The sequence below is a fragment of the Struthio camelus genome, chromosome 7 (assembly GCF_040807025.1).
Source record: "Struthio camelus isolate bStrCam1 chromosome 7, bStrCam1.hap1, whole genome shotgun sequence".
Classification (NCBI taxonomy): domain Eukaryota; kingdom Metazoa; phylum Chordata; class Aves; order Struthioniformes; family Struthionidae; genus Struthio; species Struthio camelus.
The window spans coordinates 13,283,061-13,303,393 of NC_090948.1; the positions used below are offsets into that span (position 1 = coordinate 13,283,061).

General features: G+C 41.1%; 1 protein-coding gene across 1 annotated transcript in view; it reads left to right on the top strand.

Annotated features, from left to right (window-relative positions):
- The window catches only part of SORCS1 (sortilin related VPS10 domain containing receptor 1), a 316,869-nt gene that overhangs the window by 216,631 nt on the left and 79,905 nt on the right, over positions 1–20,333 (top strand). The window contains exons 6-7 of the mRNA XM_068949692.1: positions 9,560–9,624; positions 18,526–18,644. Coding sequence (XP_068805793.1) covers positions 9,560–9,624; positions 18,526–18,644 — 184 coding nt within the window. The remainder of the gene's footprint in view (positions 1–9,559; positions 9,625–18,525; positions 18,645–20,333) is intronic.

Consider the following 20,333-nt stretch of genomic DNA (forward strand, 5'->3'; position numbering starts at 1 on the left):
ATGCATCTCTATCTTTTTACTACATATGAAGGCTGAAATCGCTTAGATTTGTCTTGGGAATTAGGACTTTATTCTTACCTGTCTTGGAAAGATACACACCTGCCAGTTCCATATGGGGCAGCAAGGAGAGAAAAAGACTTGCAGCATCCTTTTTCTGTTCTTATTAAAAGCTCATTAAGGGTCTGAATTTACAATAAGTCTTGATTCTAAAGGAACTGAGGTCCAAGGTACAAATCTTTCTTCCCAGGACAAGGCTGAGAAAATTGCATGAAGTCACATAGCAAATGATGATAAGACTCTGGTTTCCTGAGTCTATGTCTCATACTACAGTCGGATTGTCTGGTCTCACTAGTCTCTTGAGAAAACCTGTTACTCATAATCAGATCAAGATTCTTCAGGAAAAAATATAGGTCCTCAGCCTCAAGTCCTTAGTTCTTCAGTGTTCTATCATGTGAGAGAAAAATTATTCTTGACCCTTTTTCGTGATCATGGGGACTCCAAAGATGGGGGTAAAATAATAGCTTGACTGTTTTCCTAAAAGTCATGACTGAACATGGTCCTACCTATTTATCTGAGCCCTCCCTGAGAATCTTGTCCTCCAGTTGTGAATAGGCAGGATGAAGGGAAAAAAGCATATATCCCTTATGAATAAGCCTTTTTGGAGTGAAAGACTTCATTTTTACTGATACATAGGTTGGTGTGTTTTGCTTTTCCCAAGTTAGCTATTTATATAAAAAAAAAAGTCATCCAGAGATGCTTTATAAATGAAGAAAACTTCCCATGAGCTCCAGCTCATCTCCAGTTCTTCACTTTCCCCTTCTACAGATCTGCAGAAATAGTCAGATATACATGTAAAAGGTTCAAAAGCTTGATTTGGGTGTTACTTAGCAATAGAAGCCTGCAAAGCTACACGGGGCCCCAGAACTTATCAGTCTTCATTGGACATTGGACTAAGAAGCTATTATACACCTATAAAGGACAGTCCTTGGTGAGGGTGAGGAAGTTAGTTACATAGCAAAATTAGCTGTGAATTTGTCTGGATCTGTGCCAGGAAAGTTTCACTGCTATTTTCTATTGTATATTTAATGAGCAGATACTGCGTAAGCAGAGTTGACTTTGCACTCTTGCTGTAAATGACCTTTCTGGCCTCCTCCAGAGCCTACTGACTGGGCCACAACACTACAAGATGCCAGATACATTTGCCTTAACGCAGTGGGAAGCCGTGATCTTATTGGATTAGACTGTATCAATTGAGAAGCAGTAAATCAGGTAGGTTTGGTCCGTGGTATCAGGGAGCTGAGTCCAGAGGCCATGACTAGAGGGCGTCTTTCTTCTTCTCTCCCTTCAAGCTAGTTTCTGAGGAAGATGACTCAAATCTCCTGCTATATACAAAAAAGGGATGTAGAGAATGAGAGACTATACCCGAGCTATGCTTCGTGTGAATGGATAATATTTAGCTACCAAAATCAGATCCTGTTTTTAAGACGTTCTTTCCACCCAGTGTTACCAGCAGTAGATCCCTAACTCCATGGGAACTCACATCCATCTTTTTCAGAATATCAGCAGAAGCCAAGTTTCCTCTCCTGAGCTTTCTACAGACAGCTGTTTTGTTAATGAACTGAGAAGGAAGACTTGCTACTGGTCGCCTGCTGTCCTCACAGCTGTGGTATATGTGGATATCAGGGATGGAAAGATCCTTTTATTGCTACTCTAGGATTGTAAAAAATGCTGGCGAGAGTAGAAGTGACTGCCCATGACCTGGAAATAACCCCTCTACCCCCATTTACCTACTGGCCTACCTTACTATTAGCAGCAACAGCCACCTTCTTTTCTGGGTCAGTCTTGTGAGATGCCACAAGTAGGAGGAGTTTGGCTAGTTGGGCTTCACTAACTGCAGCTATTTCCCATCTGCTCTAGAAAAAAAGGTGACAAACCAAATAAAACATGCCATGGATTAAATTTAGACCAGTGGTTGCCAGTTGAATTGTGCAGGATTATACCATTTGGTTTAATTGAAAAACGTGAAAAAGAACAGTGCAAGTGATACAGCAGGGAAAATTTTATCAGATTAACGTCAGGGGAAATTTACTGGCCAAGTATAAAGAGATGAAGTGCTAATTTATGCCTCTCTGGAATCTGGCCCTTTGTCTCTAAAAATGTCAGGAGAATAAGGTGGTTAAGAGATATTAAGGCTAGAAAAAGGCTAGAAAGCAATCTACAGAGAATGTTCTAGGAATAGTAAAATCAGAATAGCAAAATCAGTAAAATTTCACGTAATAGGGACTGAACTAAGGAAACTAGAATTCCTTCCTCCATTCAGCTCCCTGGAGCAGATTCACTGCCCTCTGTGAGCTAAAAAGGAACAGAGAGTGTCTGCAAAATCCTGATGGGGTGAGTATAGTAGTTAAAGAAATACGAGCCTGGAGGACTCTCAGGATCTATTTTTGTCTCTGCTACGTAACAACTGTGTGATCTTGGTCAAATCAGTGAGATCCCTGTGCTCTTGACTAATCAGTGGAGTTTATCTATAAAGCTGAGAACAAAAATTTGCTTGAGCCTCCCTTTTCTAACGCAATCTACTGGTCGTGTACTTTTCCATATGTCTTGAACAAATCAGTAGCATGCAGGGAAGGTTACTTAAAGGTTGATTGTCAAGCACTTTCATATCTTTGGACAAAAAGCTCTCTGTTCGGTACTACATGTTACTATTTTTATGAATGGCAATTAGGATTTTGAGTGGTGTAGGACCATCAGTAGAAACAAAAAAAGTGATGCTCCCGAGGGACCTACCAACGTCACCCACTGTTGTTAGTTGCGGTCTGGCCTTTAAAACAAAAACAAGAACATGCCATTCAGTAATTTGGAATAAGCTGTCAATTTTTTTAACATGAAGTGGCAGGATGTGTCCCAGGGGCAGTGGGGAGCTGGTTCAGCATTGGTGAGATTTATGATAAGGGATTCACATGAGTGCTGAGGCTAAAGGAAGATAAATCCCCAAAGGCAAATTCTACCAATAATTGAATTACAAAGCCATTATCATGTGCTGAACAGAGCAATTTTATGGCTCTGTTGTGACAGGATAAAGCTTGTTAGAATATTTATGTTCATAGGCATGAGGATCCTTATGTTTGGCATAAGGATCTCTGAAAACATGTTCTCTCATCCACCTGTCTGTTGCAGCTAATTAGCCTTCTTGTGTAGTGCAGTAGCTGTGGAGATGGAGTTGTGCTTTTAAATTAGGGGTGGGGAGAAGGAACGCTGAAGGTCGGTGGAGGTGAGCTCAAAATGGCCAGAACCGCGTGGATCTTGTTCCATTCAGCTAGGAGAATCATCTGTCATCCTTTGTTGCATGAACAAATCATACTTTTCCCCTCCAGAAAAGGTGATAGATGGTCACATGAGTCCCGGTTCTGCACTTGATGATTTCAGACCTTCACTACTTCCCCCAAGACAGGGGAAAGCTGCATAACCTCTCTGTCACCCCAGAGAGAAACAACCACATTCACTCTGTAAAAAGAGGATAGAGCATTTCTATTCTTCTAGCCTTTATTTCATTCTGACCCATTTGCATTGAAGCTTCTCTAAAGCAATGTTATCTTTTATTGCTTAGCTTAAAAGACCTTTGTTCTTGGCTACTGCAACCATGTATGACACTAGGAATACGTATGAAATGTTTGCCATCAACTTCCTTTAGAGTGTATATTTTCAGGTATGATATGATTGTGTCTGAAGTCAAGCATCCAAAAGAATAGGCACCTAAAACTACTTTTCAGAATGCTTCAAGCCCATAAGATAGTGTCTGTCTTGTCTGGTACTTCAGGTTCATTGTTTATGAAAAAAGGTGATTTGAAATTAAGAAATACACCATGTAGATGCTTTTACTGTCTTCACAGTGATGTTTCTTTGCAGAGTGGTCTGACTGACTTGCAAGTCTTGTCTCTTCCCAGCATCCATAAACAATTGCTTTTTTCCACAGAAGTGAAAAAAGAAAGAAGAGGTGGAAACCCTAAGGACAACAGGGTCTCTGTTGAATTTTCTTGGCTCTGAAGAGTTGACAGACATTGGAAGTCAAGGTTTTAGAAATGTGTCAGAAGGAGAGATGGCAAGGGATTGGTCAGTGCAGAAATATGCCAGCTAGCATTTGCTATGCAATGGGCCGTGCCAGACTGCTTTTGTTTGTTTCAGCCTCGCTCCAAATCAGGGGATAAATCTGGGCTTTCTCCCTATGCTGCTTCTCACGGTGGATATAGAGTCAGCATTCAGAGCAATTACTGCACTATCGTGCTATGGCCATTGGTATCGATTTGTGAAGCTCTCAAGCACAGATGACTACTTAGCAAGCTTGACGGTGATTAAAATTTTAGGGAAAGACTTTGTAACAGGATTGTGGTGGTTGTACATATTTCATAATGTGACCATCTTAAAGGCATCAAGGAACACTACCTTATGCTCCTATTGGCTTTTTTACATCTTCAGCTTCAGCTTCAGATTTTTTTCTTTTCCAAATGGTTATTTTCTTTTTTTCCTTTTTCTTTTTTCTTTTTTTCAAAGTGTCAAGGCAATTATACCAACAAAACACAAAAAGTTAATTGAAATAATAGGCACCATTCTACAAAAGTCATTGCAAGCATATTCCTAGTGTACTGAAGTTTCAGGGAGTGTTACAGAAAGCCTGAGATTAAAGGAGTGGACAAAGGGCACGTTGGCTTTTTGCCATAAAGTGAAAACATAAACTGAGGCAAGGAGAAAAGTCTGTGGGTGTATGAGTGATTGGTCTTTGAGAATGGATGCTGAAAGAGTAGAACTGAGAAATATGAGAATAAGTGCTGCCACCATCGCTAACAAAAGTTGCTTGAAATAGGACATGGCAAGGTTTTGGATTGCTGTTTATTTTTGGAGAAATTTCGAAGAAGAAATCAGTAAAGGTTCCTAGAGTATAGTATCCCTATTCTTTGCAGGGTGCTCCATTTATAAATTATCTGATGCTAAGCCCTTTTCTTGTCCTTGTTTAGCTTGTGAAGTGCAAATGAATCAGGTTGCACTGACCCATGTGCACAGAGGAGAATGGAGTAGAGTGGGCAGTTGTCTCCAGTTAGAAATACCGAGTTTGAGGCTTCAGGTTTATTTAGTGCAAATCTAGCATGTGGTTTTCCTATTCCATGTGTAAAGCTTGTATTTATTGATCCCTCCAGTTTTGGTAGTGGAATCTTCAAATCTGTTTATCTGTCGAGACTTACTGTTACTTGATGATACTCAGGATTATACAAATACGTCGCCCTGCTCAGTTTCTAAGGATGATCCTTTTTTTTCCCCAGACAACCAAATGAAAAAGCTGAGAGAACACACTAATGACGTAGTTGCATGAACAGTGGTGTTGTAGTAGATCTAGTTGACGTTCTCAATTTAGAATTTCTGATATGTATTTGTGATGCACCAATAGAAGGACACCCAGGTTTCTTTTGGATTCTGGGATTAGTTGTACTAAACTCAAGAGATCATCGTTTGTCAAGTGTGAGAATTTATTAGAGATAAGAGGTTATAACAAAGCTAAAAGTATGCCAAATAGCAACGTAATAGAACTGAAAATGTATATACATATCAGAGCTCTTCGGTTCAATCACAGGTGCACGATATGATGACCGCTCTTGCCCTTTTCTTGAGGGCTACCCCTCCAGTATAGTTTTCCCTGGTTTCTCCTCACCACACTGTTGACATCAAGGGGGGCCCCACTGATGGGTGGGTCCTCGGGTCCATACGCCAGCCGACCCTGGGTCCGAGTGCACAACAACCTATGTGGCTTGCTTTCTTTTATAGCCAGTTAAAACAATGCCAGCCCACAGTTAGACTAAAGCTGTACAATTCTAGGCAATAGCAGTGCGCACGTCCCCAGGTAACATGATGCTCAGCCCACAGCACTGCTGGGCTGGTAACAATGCATCCGTTAACAGGTCATTTTGTGGGGAATGGCTCCACTGCATGGAGGTGTTTATGGTGTGGGTCTGTGGTGTCACTTCTCCTTTGTCTGGACTTGTCAGTCCTGGGGTTGGGTTGGAGGGTGTGCCCACAGGCTACAGCAACCCCACGGTGTGGTGGCTCCAGCTGTGCTCTACCCGTGGTCCACCTGAAGTTCATTAATTCCTGGAGAGCACCCCAGAGCAAACCTCTCTTCTATGGGCTGCGCCATCCGGAGTCCTATGCTTGCCTGTGTGGTGCCTGTCAGTATTCCACAGTTGGCTTTTTAACAGGACCTGCTCTAAGAATTGGTTGTCCTCTGCGTGTACAAGGACGTGTCTGCCTTCCTACATAGTGTGTATTCTCAAGTGCGGTGGAACCAAAAGTGTGGTACTTATTTCCTGTAAATGCTCTCTGTGGTGAATATTGCACTTCTGAATGTCTTCTGGGCCTCTCTGTGCCATATGGTAAATACTAAAGCTGAAGGTAAGGTGTATCAAGCATTCCTCTCATAAAGCAGAAGAAGGTCCTGGACATTCCCTTTCCCCTTGACTTACAATCCATATTTTATCAGTAATCTCAGTTTTTAAATTTAGGTAATAAACATGTTCACATTTGCTGCATTACCTGCTTTGAGACCTTTATATAATCAAATGTGAATTCCTGTACTGTATGTGTTCAGACTTTTTATATTCAGTGGAGGGAAACAGCTGTTTCTAGGGTAAAGTTCTTCTCCTCATGAAGTCATATCTAAACTAGTTCAGATGAACCACAGCACAAAACAGCCTGTTTCTTCTCACTACCTGCAAAAGGAGTTGAAGGTGATTAGCTCAGAGGTAGAACATCTACAGTGTATATCTAGGTAAGATAAATATTGCTTTATGTGACTTTGCAGATGGTATAAAGGGATGCATAGAGAAATATCACAGGACTGCCACAGAACAAGACAGCGTGATACAAGAAATGTGACTTTTTACATCTTCTGGGCTGTAAGCGTACAGTACAGACTAGATGCGGGTGGTATGTTTCTGAGTTCCAGCTGTATGTAGCTAAAATTGATTTGAGCCGATAGGTATTTGTATTTTGCCTTTCTTTTGCACCTAGTTGTTCTTTGTTATCGTGAAATATTGTGGACCTGACTGTGACCCAGTGCTATTACAAGTAAATTAGACCTATTATATCAAAGAGATGGAAAGTTTGTGTTCTAAAATAGGAAGAAAGATCGTGTGGATGGGGAGATCTGGGTATAGGTCTTGCCTATACCTCAGATATCCTGTTTGACATTAAAAACTCCTTTAGCTTCTCCTTAGTTTTCATCTTAGTTTCTCATCACATTTCTAATTTGCGGGGGTTTAGGAGGTATCAAAAGAAATGAAGCCCTTGAGTAGAAGAGTAATGTTTAACACAAGTTGTATTTCAGTTATCCTTGTGCTATCCATCCATGGGACAATTGATGACTCAGTTCTGCCTTGAGTGCAATCTGCCTCTGCAATCCCAATACTGGCCATCCTAGTGTGAGGCTAAATAGGATGCAGATCAGTGCAGCCTTCTAATTTTCAGGGTTTGGTGCGATCAGATATTTATACACTGCTCTTAAGACATTTAAGAGTTTATTGTAAGTTATGGCTTATATCACAAGTGGAAAAAAAAACAGTGACAGTCACATCCCATCCATCAGTGAGACATAGCTCACTCTTATGTTAGCTGTCTTTGCCTGAAAAAGTTGCAATAAAAGTGCTGCTGTGGGTCAGAATGGAGCTGTGAGGACAAAACTGTGAAAGCACCTGATTGCAGGCTCACAGGCTTTAACTAGGCGAAAAAGTCCTTTGCTAAATGAATACCATTGTTGTATGTTTCTGAAGAGACAAAATACTCAAGTTCATGAAATGCAATCCTTGTTTCTTTGGAGAGTTCACATCCCTGTGGGGCTGTGTCAGGTTGGGAATAAGAATGCACAAAGCTGTATCGTATCATCTGAAACAGCCTAGTTACAGGTGTGCTTAAAGACAGCTGAATAAACAAGAATAAAAAGGAGGTATACCAAAGTACCAGCTTAGTCCTTCTGCAGTTTTTAGAGCTGTTTGTCACTAGAATCTATCTTTTCTGAACTGAATTGCAACCAGCAGGCCTAGCATTTGGCCCTAAATCTGCTGATTATATCAGCTAAAAGGAAAAAAGCCCTAAAAAGGTACTGTCCACCTACCTGCTCGGTGTCAGTCAGTCATGAAGCAGAGATTTTAAATGGAGGTTGGACGCTTAGGAGCAGAAGACCTTGCAATACCTGTACTTAAAAATGGAGGAGCGATGAAAACGATGTTAGCTCTGAGTCTTCTCAGAAGCCTTTCACAGACCCCAGCAAAGGAAGAAACAACAGCAGCAAAAAGCTTTTCTACTTAAAGAATTGTTACAGATTTCATCATGCGAAGCTAGGGATTAATCAGAACACAAATAGTCTTGTTATTGTTAACATTTTATAATGGTTATTAGTTAGTGCACATGATGATTAAGGACTAGAGCTGCCTTTGATTGCAGTCAGTGGGAAATGAATTAAGGTCTAAATTGCTGTTTGAACCTCACTTTTGATTTTCCTGAAAAATAATGAGTCTTTGGACTGAACAGCATCTAGTTTGTCTGTCACTGGAAATAAATGCTTCTCTTCCCTAATGCATGAATTAACTTGGAGGTCGGGCAGCTGAAAAACTGCTTGTTTAACCCTTAGCCTTAATCTGGGGTTGTCAGCTGGATGGTAGGGCCACGACCAGAAGCAAGGCCTACTGTCAGAGATGATACTGAGGACATTGTAAAATGGGAGTGGTACATACTTGCAGTTAATGCTGCTGTAATTCAAACTGCACATCAAGCTAGTGACCATTTGGAGAGTTGCAGAGAGTTGTCGAGGCAGATCATGCTAGTTCAGTGGAACCTTCTTCAGAGGAAGCGAAGCTTCCATCCATAACCCCTTATGTGCAGTACTTTTGACGTTGCTGCTTGTTAATTCAGGGTGAAAAAACAGTCATTTTCTGACTCAGTCTGACATTTCTGTTATTAATAGAACATTGTTTTTATTAGATCAGAAGAAATAAAATGTTTCAGGATGAAATGAGTTTTTAAATTTCTTAATTCATGACAGAATATTGATCCTTAAAAATGTCAATTAAGCAAATGCACATAAAATGTCCAATAAAAAGGAACAGCTAGAATTAGCATGCTGGAAAACACCAGTATCCCATCAATTAAAGCATGTTGGATCCCACCCTGAACTGAAATACATCCTACCAGCCAAACCAGGGGACACATCAGAATGTCAGGCACCAATCAAAAGACAAAACAATATTGTCCAGATGGAGAGCAGAAGGGTACTAAGTAAAGGGGTCAGAAATAAAGAACTCATAAGTACAATGACATTGATTCAATAAAAAGGTAAAATTTCTTTGAAAATTTCAAGTTTATTTTAGTGGCGATTCCAAAATGCTTTCAAAAAGGTGAGCTCTTACTTGTGAGTATGAGTTTAATTCCGGCTAAACTTATCTGTGAAATGAGTGTCTCTGACAATAGCGCCGATAATATCTTTAGTTTTAATACACTTCTGCAAATCTTTCTCTTACAGGTCTATGATGGGGTCTAGTAGAGAGCCTGACCTTGTGCACCTGGAGGCAAAGACAGTTGATGGTCGTAAGTACATCATCTTCTAAATAGTGTGGTATTCTGGACTGCCCTCATATTCTTGGAACCACATAACATCATGATGGAGATCTGACTTCTCTTTACTGATTCATTCACTTAATACGAGGGATTTGGACTGGTACAAGGCAGATCAGTCAGAAGAGAAGTCCGTCCAGTAAAGCAAGGAGTTGAGATTGACAGGCTGTGAAAGGAACTGAAAACATAGGGAGGAAGAGTAGATGATAAACACTGTGTAGAGTCAGAATGTGCAGTACTATTCTTCCTTCCTACCTGATTTTTGATAATAGGAACATGACATTGGAGAGAAGTTCCTGGGTCACAGAGTCCAGCTGCTTGTTGTTTCACACAGTACATAATATCACCTCATATATAGCTTTACCAAACTGTTTTAACAGACTTGGGATGCTCTGCCTTAGGTACTACCTTTGAAAGCACCTCACTCTTCTCACATAAGAAACCTTCTTTTAATAACCAGCCTCAATGTATTCTTCATTGTAGTTGCTTGTCCTGTCATTGTCCTTCACTTTCATCAGCTCCTCTCCCTCCCTACTCTACCTCTTGAGTTGCTTTTCTCCACTCCAGTGGCCTCTTTTACCTGCAACTCCAAAATATTCTCCTAATTGGCTGAAAATTCTCTCAGGCACCCTTAGCCACTTGCTGGCCTTTTCTCCTCCCACCCATGCTTCCTCAAGGTTTTCCTTTGAGCTCTCTCCTGCCTTTTCAGATCTTCCTCCATGGATTTCTTTTCGACAGTACTGGATTGCCTCAGGCATGCATCACACAAAAGGAGCCTGGCTGCCATGGATCTTCTGATTGTAATTCCATATCGTTTCCTCTCTAAATAGCGACTTTACTGCAACATAACAAGCAGATTTTTGCCATTTGCAATATGTGTGTATTAATGATGCAGTCAGTTAACTTCTTTAAGAAATGGATAACATTCTCCCCTAAATTATACCCCTAAATTCAAGGGTGTTACTTAAAAGGTGTATTTTGTCACTGGAAACTCAAAAAACTGTCTGAAAAGGTAACTTTAAGATAATCACTTTCTTAACTCATTTAAATTTAGCATGACAGAGAATTTTTTGGAAGATGAATTTTAAAAGGAAACTGTTGGGATAGAAATCATAAAGTTTTAAAGGTCTTTCCTCTTCAGGATATGCAAGATTAATAAAAGTGAAAGAATTTATTATCTCTGTTTCTTATCATTTATGTTCTCCTATTATTATTTCTCATCTCAATTTCACTTACCTGAATGTGGCAGCAAGGCTGGGGACAGGAGGCTTTCTGCACCTGTGGACATGCTAAAAGAGAAGAATATATTCTAATAGGACAGGGCCTAACTCAGTACAAAATGTTACTGTTTTAAGGCACTGGGAATTTGAGGTCACTGAGATGAAACACTGCAATCGATTTTTAAGGATCTATGTCCTGGGGATGGGAGCTTTTGAGGGATGTTCAGCTCGCATGGGGCCAAGAAGGTGGGTGCCATGCTCTAAATGCCATGAATGGTCCTGCTTGAGTTCTTAGGCTGTAATAAGATCATTTTGCACAGCTATTTCTGCTAAGGACCTCTTGAGTGCTTAACAAATTAGTATATTTTATTATAGCATTTAAGGGGGAAACCAAGAAACAGGTAGATGAAACTGGCCTCACTTGAGGATTCAGGCACATGAGTGAAGGACTGCGGAATAACAAGTTACTGTTTGCCAACTAAGCTCTAGTAACTGATCCTGCACACTTATTTTGGCTCAGCTGTGAGGCAACACAACATAAACTGCTCTTTTTAGACAGTGACAGAACTACAAGTGTGAATTTAGATCTGATGTCCTAACCTTCAGCCGGTGGTTACCTCCCTTGAAGAACAGTCGCTGAGCTGAAACTTCTACCAACGAGTCAGGAGGTCCCCAGCTCACCAGCAGTATAAGCTAGCATGCTGGGCTTGCATCAAGTGCATGCTCTGTTTTGCCACTTCTTCCAGGGACTACTGGTCTCTGGCAGAGGACTAAGGCAGGCAGCTGGATGCAGAAAGTTTGGAACATATCACAGCACTGTTTGCCAAAAGACACTGGGAAGCACTGCAGGTGACAAGATTTTGTGCCTGAGGAAGGCTAAGAGCATGCACATGGTCAGTTACTCTGGTTACCATGGCTGACTCAGTATATTCAGGTCTCTTGGCTCCTAGATTTGTAAGTAATAAGTCAGTATCCTTTCCTGGATGAAGTAACTACGACCCTCCAGTTGATGAACAAACCTTTTTCCTCTGGAGTGAAGCTAGTGTGTTGCTGCAGGTGAGGTGATGGAGTGAAGTGTTTTAAAGTGAGAGAGAGGCCTTTTTTCAAGCTGAGGCAAATTTGCAAATAATTTTTTTTTTGCTACTTATTTACATTCTTACATTTACTTATTTATATTTTGTTTGGCAGATCTCTTCTGAGAGATTACCAAGCGTAAAAATTCAATAAAAGGATTAAAATTGAGAAAGTAGACTTGCCAAAAGAAGATAGGGAGAAAGAAAGAATGAAGGGATGTGGGATGGGAACCACCACACAAAAGGTACAATAAAATAAAAGGTCTTGAAGTGGAAACATAAGGACTAAGCAAAAACCTGCTGAACTCAGTATAAGTAATAAGATAGCTTCATTCTTGTGCTGCTGTCTTTTCTAGCAGAAGCCAAGCTGTATGAGTGTTCTGTACGAGTGCAGCTTGCATGAGAAAAAGTAGAAATGTCAGCAGTGTGTGATGTTAACCCATCGTCCTGGCAGGGTTATCTGAGAACCTCTATCAGAAAAACCTTAGTCTTGGACCTTCTCTGCTAGAATACCAATAAGTCTGTATCTTTGCTCCTTGATTACGAACTGTCTGTGCATTTGATTTATGTATTTATATACGTAATGTAAAAGGTTTACAAGGACCAAAAATAGGAGTAGGCATAAATCAGTATAACTTCACTGGCATGATGATTTACACCTGCTGAAGATTTGGCCAGCAATTTTGTGCCTGAGCTCATATCCTCCCTCTCCTTTTTTTCTGGGGTCCATAAAAACCTGGGCTGCTTCTAAACACACTGAAAAGTTCAGTGTGTCTTATGGAACTAGGATGCAGATATCACTGAACACACTGAGTACAGAGCATGTAATTTAGTTGTATCGATGATGTCTGACAGAGTTGCAGGAGTAAAGAGTGCCATTTAAGTTTTTAATCCCGCTGTGTAAATGTTGGAGAGCACCAGACAAATTTTCATCTCGTCAGATATCCAAGCGGAGAAGTGATGTTTTCATTTAATTTTTAAAGGCTTCAAGCCCAATTTGCATCAGGCTGGGGCTGAAAACACAACAGTAAAAACTGATTTTCCAGTTGGAAGAAGTTCACATGAACCTTATCTCACATTTCCATTTGTATGCCTGGGTGTCCCTGGTGTTGTGCTTTGATTTTGGAAAAGGATCAAAAGCAGGCTGGCAAAGTCAGCAGGAATTACGGCATTTTCTTGCCTTAGTTTCAGGTCAACCCCCTACTAAGATAATTAATCCCCTACATTTCTTAACCACACCATAAGTCTGTCTTTGTTGTGTTCTCCACTGCAGTCGGCAGGCAAAGTGACTGATGGAAGTTAAATCCAGGTTTGCTCATACGGAACTTTAAGTTCTTTTAGAAGGTGCATAAACTTAAGGCCGTGTTGGCTTTAGGTTTGTAAAGAATTTGTTAGTCCCAAAAGATCCTGAATAAATGACTTTCTCTAATTTAAGCTAGGGAGGTTTATCCCATTAAGACCTGATTCATGCTAATTGACTTGGGAGCGTAATTTTTATTCAGATGATCCCTACTGAGGAATCTAGGCTGTTGAATGGAATTAGAAAGACAGATTCCTCCAAGGCATTCAGAGACTAACTGGGTACCCACTGGCCCTCCAGAGAACAGCAAAGCTGACTCAGAGGATGTCTAAGTGGCAGTTTCTATAGATGCAGGTCAGGAAATCCAACTCTTAAACTTAGGATACATGCACTTGTTTATATAGATGGTTGTCAATTGATTTTTGAATGAAACTTTTAATTTAATATCATTTTAATTTTGGTTTTGGGGTTTTTTTTGGTTTTGTTTTTTGTTTGTTTTTTCAATGAGTAGATGAAAAAAAGCTAAGGGGTTGCCTGATGTGCAGAAACGTAGAGAGTTCCTGGTACTTAAAAAGTACTGCTGTTTCCTTTGCTTTTTCTTTGCTGTCCTGATGCACATAACAACTTTTTTTTATTGAAAAGTGAAGTAGGTGCTGCTGTGATTGCAGGTAGGACCAAAACCTCACCTGGGGTCTGCTGGCATGTTCTGCTGATCAGCAGGCACTGAGCATCTGGCCAACGGTGTCTGAATCACAAAGTTATGCTAAGACTATAATTTCTGTTTTCACAGGATGTTGCTCGGAAGAACAAAATAATCACTTTTGAAGAAAAAACTAGTCGACCTAGCCTGACAGTTCTTCTCTAACATAGCTAGAGCTACGAATTAATTCCCATAGTCCCCTAAACCTGTGAAGTATTTTTTTCCTGATTATAGCTGATGATTAGTATTTGTCCTGGAGAATGAGGCTGGTTAGTTTTTCTAATTATATCCTCATGGTAGAAATAGCAGAGGATATACTCCCCCATTCAAAGAAAGACTCCTGACTCTGATGTGCAATGAAGAAGAGGAGTAGCAGGATGAAAATAGATTTGTGAGTAGTTAGTAAATGGGCTGGCTTCATTTCACTGATCTTCATTGCTGGTTAATTACTTTACAGTTGCTAGAGTTGTGAATATATTCCCATATCATAAACATTTCACAAATGAGCATTCAGACCAGATGGAAAAGGATAAAGAGCAGTCCTTCAATGTCTTTCTTAAAAAATGGAGTAGAAAGATTAAATTTAATTATCACAGAACATGTAATTAAACTGTACAACTCATTGCCACAGGATATTATGGATACTAAAGGTTTACCTAGGTTGCCGAGTCACCTGGACAAATTCTTATAACCTTTTCTAGGCTTCTGTTATTAGTCTCTTTGGAGGTGGGTTACACACCTGGATCTTTCAGCGAGATATCTTGCCACCGTGTTCTTATGGTTCATTAGTCAGCGGGTGCCAGTCATCCTTCAAAAGCAGAAATTATCCCTAGTGTCTAAGCTGCTCAGTAATGAATTAAGATACTCCAAGTAAATCTGCAAGGCAAAATATATTGCCTGGGTGCTGTTTGCCTAAACTCCTGGTATGTCTTTTAGAGGATTTATTTGCAGAGAGCAGGACACATTCCTCAGTGAATTGCAAACAAGAAACTGAAAAGGAGGAGGAGGAGGAATGATACATACATAATGATTACTTCCAGTGGATATTTTCTTTGAATCTCTTTGTTATCAAATAACTTTTTCAAAAAAAAATAAAAACATGCAAGCTTAGACTGCAAAGCAGTGGGTATTAATATTTGAGGTGTCAGCCAAAATAACACTTCCCAACAAAGTGTCCTGCAGGAAGTGTCTGACTCTGCTTTATGAAGGGACTTGGCCCTCTCCTGTGTACTTTTGCTCGGTCTCATCAACCTCTGGTAACCACCGCCAACCCTTCACCTCCACCAGTTGAGCCATGAACATGTCTCTAGGACAGACTGGATGCATTTCCCTTGAAAACCTACTAGCTAGACCTTGAGCTAAACCGAAAAGATTGGAATGTCTCATGTCACAGGGTCCCCCTGGCTCTTAGTTCCTGAGAATGTTAGCATCCGTCATTCTTTCTGACCACTGAAACGGGTTAACTTAGCAGAGGTTTCCTTTACAGGATATCTCTTCCATCCTTGTGTTCTGCAACTTTTCTTCCTTCCTCTTTAGAAGTAACTGCCATTCGCAGAGAAGAATCCCAGGCTATACATCTACACCTGCCTAAATCAAAGTGTTCGGTGAGGATAAGAGCTGGGAGTTGCTATATATTCTTCTCTCTGGGCACAGCGTGACTTTGTTGTATATTAAAAACAGCAACTGTTGTTGGAGGTGAAGGTTCTGGAAATGAAAAGCATCATGTCCTCATTACCTATGGCAGGGAAAACATCTGTGTGAGAAAACTAATGAAATTAATTCCAGAGCTCGGCAACTGAATACATTAATTGACATTAATTAATGCTAAATTACAAAGCTCTGCCAATGGAATCACACAAAATGTCCATAGAATCAAAAGCTAAAAGAAAATCATTGAGTTAAGGTGAGCACAGCAAAGAAGGAAGGAAGAAGGGATCCAGGCACAGCAAGAAGCCTACTTTTCCTTCTTTCCTTCTCCAATAGCAAAGGAAGCTTTTCTTGGTGTGCACATCAGGGGTTGGGAGATTAGCTTAAACAGTTATAGTGTTCTGCCCTTTAGTAGTTATTGCTAGCATTTTAGAATTAAAGCTATGGAGAACAGCACTGTAAAGGTTTACAGGAATTGCCTTAGTAAATCTCCATCGATGGTACAGTCATTGCTATACGGACTCCTACGAGCATAGCAGAAATAGACATATTCTGTATCCCTTTATTAATGTGGGACCAAATGGACTTCAGTTACCTCTAACAGGTTGACTTGGCCTGTCCTTTAAAATTCCTTGTGGAAGAAATTCCTGAATTTTCCTTGTCAGCCTGTCGAAGCACCTTTCTATCCTGAATCCTAAGTCTGATCTTACAAAACTCTGTGCTACGTGATTCAATCTCACATGTGAAAAGCCACCCAGCCTTGCCAACAGGACAGCTCAGGAGGCAATGCAGTCAGCCATTTCAACCGATTGCTCAGCATGCTGCTTTGTTTAAACTCAGGATAAGCCAGGCATTTCACTCAGGACTCTTCTTGAGACAGACTGAGAGAAGATGAATGTGGGGGCAGGTCCAGGGATCTGTTATTCATTATATGATTGATTGATTTTACATGATAAGTGGAAACTGATTGTGTTGCAAATGGACAGATGCGTGTCTGTTCTTCATCTTATGACTAGGAAGGGACATGCTGTACCACACAGTAGTAGTGGCAGAAGAGGCTCTGACACCCCAGGCCCCTTCCTTCCTAGGAGCAGGGGGAGAAAGGGCTGAACTGCTTTGAGAAGGGAACTTTTCTGAGTTCATTAGGATGAGCAGGCTGGGAGTTATATCTGTTCCTGCCCTCTCGTGGCTAATGTGGAAAAAATCATGTCCCTGTGAAGGGAAATGCTCTTTGATCGTGCTGTCTGGGCTGTATTAATTAATGTTTTGCGGCGAGCTGTGAAAGTGTAAAATGTTGTAAACCGCGGTGACTAGTAGTACTTAGCACTTTATATATTCCAAGACCTCTGCAAATGCTGGGGTAAAATCACCCTCATCAGACTTCCCTGAAGGTTCGCTACCTTGCATTTTTGCTTCAAGCAGAAGTCAACAAACCTTAGAAACAAGGAGAGAAATGTCAAATGATAGATTTTAATTAAAACCAAGATTAAATATGAAATGGTAAAAAATCCAGCCATTTCTATTTCAGTGGAAGATTCTGTTTCTCTGTTTAGAACGTGGTAATTATATCAAGCAAAGGGCTGTCTTCTCCAACAAGGAAGAAGATTAGAAGTAGTTCTAAGATTAAATGCCATGTAGTGTTTCTGTCATATAAGTGCTAATGCTGAAATGCCAAAATCCTTCTCCCTGTAAATGAGCTTTGTCCTTAAACAAAGTGCAACTTCATAAATGAGCTGAAAGAGCCTGAACTGAATACTAAGAATTCTGTATTCTGGGATAAATTACCACCATGAAGAAATTGAAATTGTTTTTATTTAGGTGATGGGTTAAGCGATAAGCATCCTCCATTGCTTCAGAACAGTTGAGGAAGCCTCATATGGGGATGGTGGATGAGAGGGCTTTCAGGTTGCATTTAGGCCACTTACCTTGAAGCATAAGACAGACTGAAGCTACTAAGGCCTCTAGTCTCAAATGAGATTGTAATGATTGCCCAGGTCTGCCAGAGTCCACTTACCTACACTGTCAAGAGAGAAATAGGTAAGACTCCTGAACAGGAGGAGCTCTGAATTACTCTCCAGAGTTCAAGTGCTGTAGGAAGTGCAGAGGTGCGCCATGGAAGGGGTTTTCGGTGGCAACACCATGGGGCAGGTGTCCTCTGAAGTTATCCTTGCACTGGTGTATGCTCTAGCCCTTGGCCATGTCCTAAAATAAACTCAGGCCTGTGACCATGGAGAAGCTGTCTTGCCCTATGGTGAATCCCCACCGTGGGGATGACAGGGAAACAAAAGAGGCTCACCGCAGAGAATATCTGTCCTGCAGAATAGACAGAACTGTTCAGACCCAGGTGTGTCCCCTCCTCACCCTGGGAGTCACAGGATTCAAACTTTGTTTGCTGCCTCTGCAGAGGATCTTTCACAACTCTGTTGTTCCCTCATTCTGTTAGTCTTTTAGTTTAAGCTCAAGCCTGGGTCTCATCCAAGTAAACTCAACATGGCAGCTATAGGTGCTGAAAGATACACCTTTGGCTAAGTTTTTGTCAAACCGACGCCCTGAGCATTACGTTGTGCCACTTTCAAATGCTGCATGGAAGCCCAAGAGTGGCCTGGAGTAAACAGATCAGCAATGCTCAGCTTTCTCTTGGTGCAAAGGAGCAACACACAGCTCTGGTTTCTGATTTAGAGTGGAATGAAAGAAATAATGGGAAGCTAAGCCAAGTGAATAAGGAAGGAACTTAAAAGGAGGAGAGCAGTGGAGGGTAGATCTACCGGGTATGTAAGGGAAGGAAGTGTTGTGTTGAGTGGAATGGATGGTGTTACTTCATGTCATGTGAGGCTGGGAAGCAGAAATGCTGCCCCAGCAAATAGGTTTGTGACAATGGGAAGAATCTGTGCTCAGGATCTCAGAAGTATCTTGTTTTTGTCCTTTTCCTTTCAGATGCTCAGTACATCACCTGCAAGATGCAGAACTGCAGTGAAGCCACCCGCAGCAAACCCTTTCCAGGTTATATTGACCATAATTCCCTGATCGTCCAGGATGATTATGTCTTTGTTCAGGTGCAGAATGCCCCCTTATTTATTTTATTATTTTCTCTTTTATTATTTTCTCTTCCCTTCCTTTTGTGTGTGTGTGTGTGTGTGTGTGCAGATATATTAATCCCCAGCTAATCAGACAACACTGGATCCATAATAAAGGCATTCGGTGGAGTGTACCAGCTCATTTGAGTGCTAATTCGGTTCCTTCTACCTCTGCCTCAAGTATCTTATCACCACAGAGTTGCTGGAGCATCCACCATGTGTACTGGGGTAATCTCCTGCAGTCTCATCTGCACGCTGTGACTAGTGGTCTCACCCACCAGCTTGCAGTGACACGTCAGTCATCTGCTGTCAAATAGAGAAGGGAGGGACGGAGTCAGGGGAAGAACTGAAGGAGGAGTAATCAGGCTTTATTATGCCTCACTTGTGATTACAGTGAAAAGACTGGAGATAAGATGTGTTCAGCCAAGCTGTGTTCCAGATGAGAGCTGGAGAATAGATCTGAACTACTTTGGGTTTCATTAGCTTGCTGCCAGTGTCCACTTACTGAGGGCTGAAACAGATAAATAATAATAGCAAAAGTGCAGGGAATAAGAAGGTGAACTGGAAATCATTAGGTTTCAACTGATCTCCCAGACAGTTCATATTCTGCCATGCTTGGGGGAGGAGGGAAGAGAGAGGACTGAGATTTGAAATCGAGCGAGTTGATTGCTAATTACCCTTAGTTAATGAACTCAGTAATAAACACCAGTCTAAATCATCCACAAATAAATCCGGAACATACGTTCCACAATAGCCTTTCTGCGTAGTGTGTCTGAGGCATAAATAAAATGTTTATGAGGTAAGGAAAACAGGGACACGCATCATTGTCCAGACAAACTCTTTGATTTCAGAGTAGCTGTGTGTTTGTGACGTGAGTGACACAGGAGCTGGGGAGTTTCTCTTAGTATCTGTATCAATTCATTGCTTTGTCATTGATGCCTTGGTTTTGCGTTCTTCAAGATTGTTTGTCTTCACTGTTCCAACCTGATTTCACTGCATACCGTAGATAAGCCAATCCATTTGTCCTCTCTAAACTCCATGCTGGGGAGACTCTCTACTTTTCTGAATAGTCCTTGTGTTTTGATTCATTTAACTTTCTGTCTATAGACTGTTGTACGGTGTTCCCAGCGCTGTTAATTTCTGCTTTGTTCCACCTGGGTGTTAGCTGCATAGCGTGAGGAGGAGAGTGTTGGCGGGGGGGGGGAGGGCAGTTTCTTACAACCTTCCCCTCAGCACCCAACAGGACTTTGCAAGACTTTGTATGTTACTCTTCATAAAGCAGCTTCAGAAGGTATCATGTTATAGCCGGATTTGAAAAGCTCGTATTTTAATCCTTAGACTTCTTGGGATGCTTACACAGAACTAGATAGAACAAAGACACGGTACTTACCCATCATTAATAATTGACATTTACAGGTATGACACAATAACACTGTAATTCCTGAAAACAACCTCTGCTTTGTTTCTAATGGTCAGTGAATTCACTGTTGGCTAGTAATTTAAAATGGGATTCTTCAAGTGGTAACATATGGTGCGTTTCTGGCTTGTGGGGAATATCTCAGTGATACACTGTGGCTGATGCTGGACCCTGCCTTATCCCAGGTACTTTCCTTCAGAGAAGGAATAGCCTAACACCAGGCAGAAAAGGGTTGGGCACCATGAGCACCC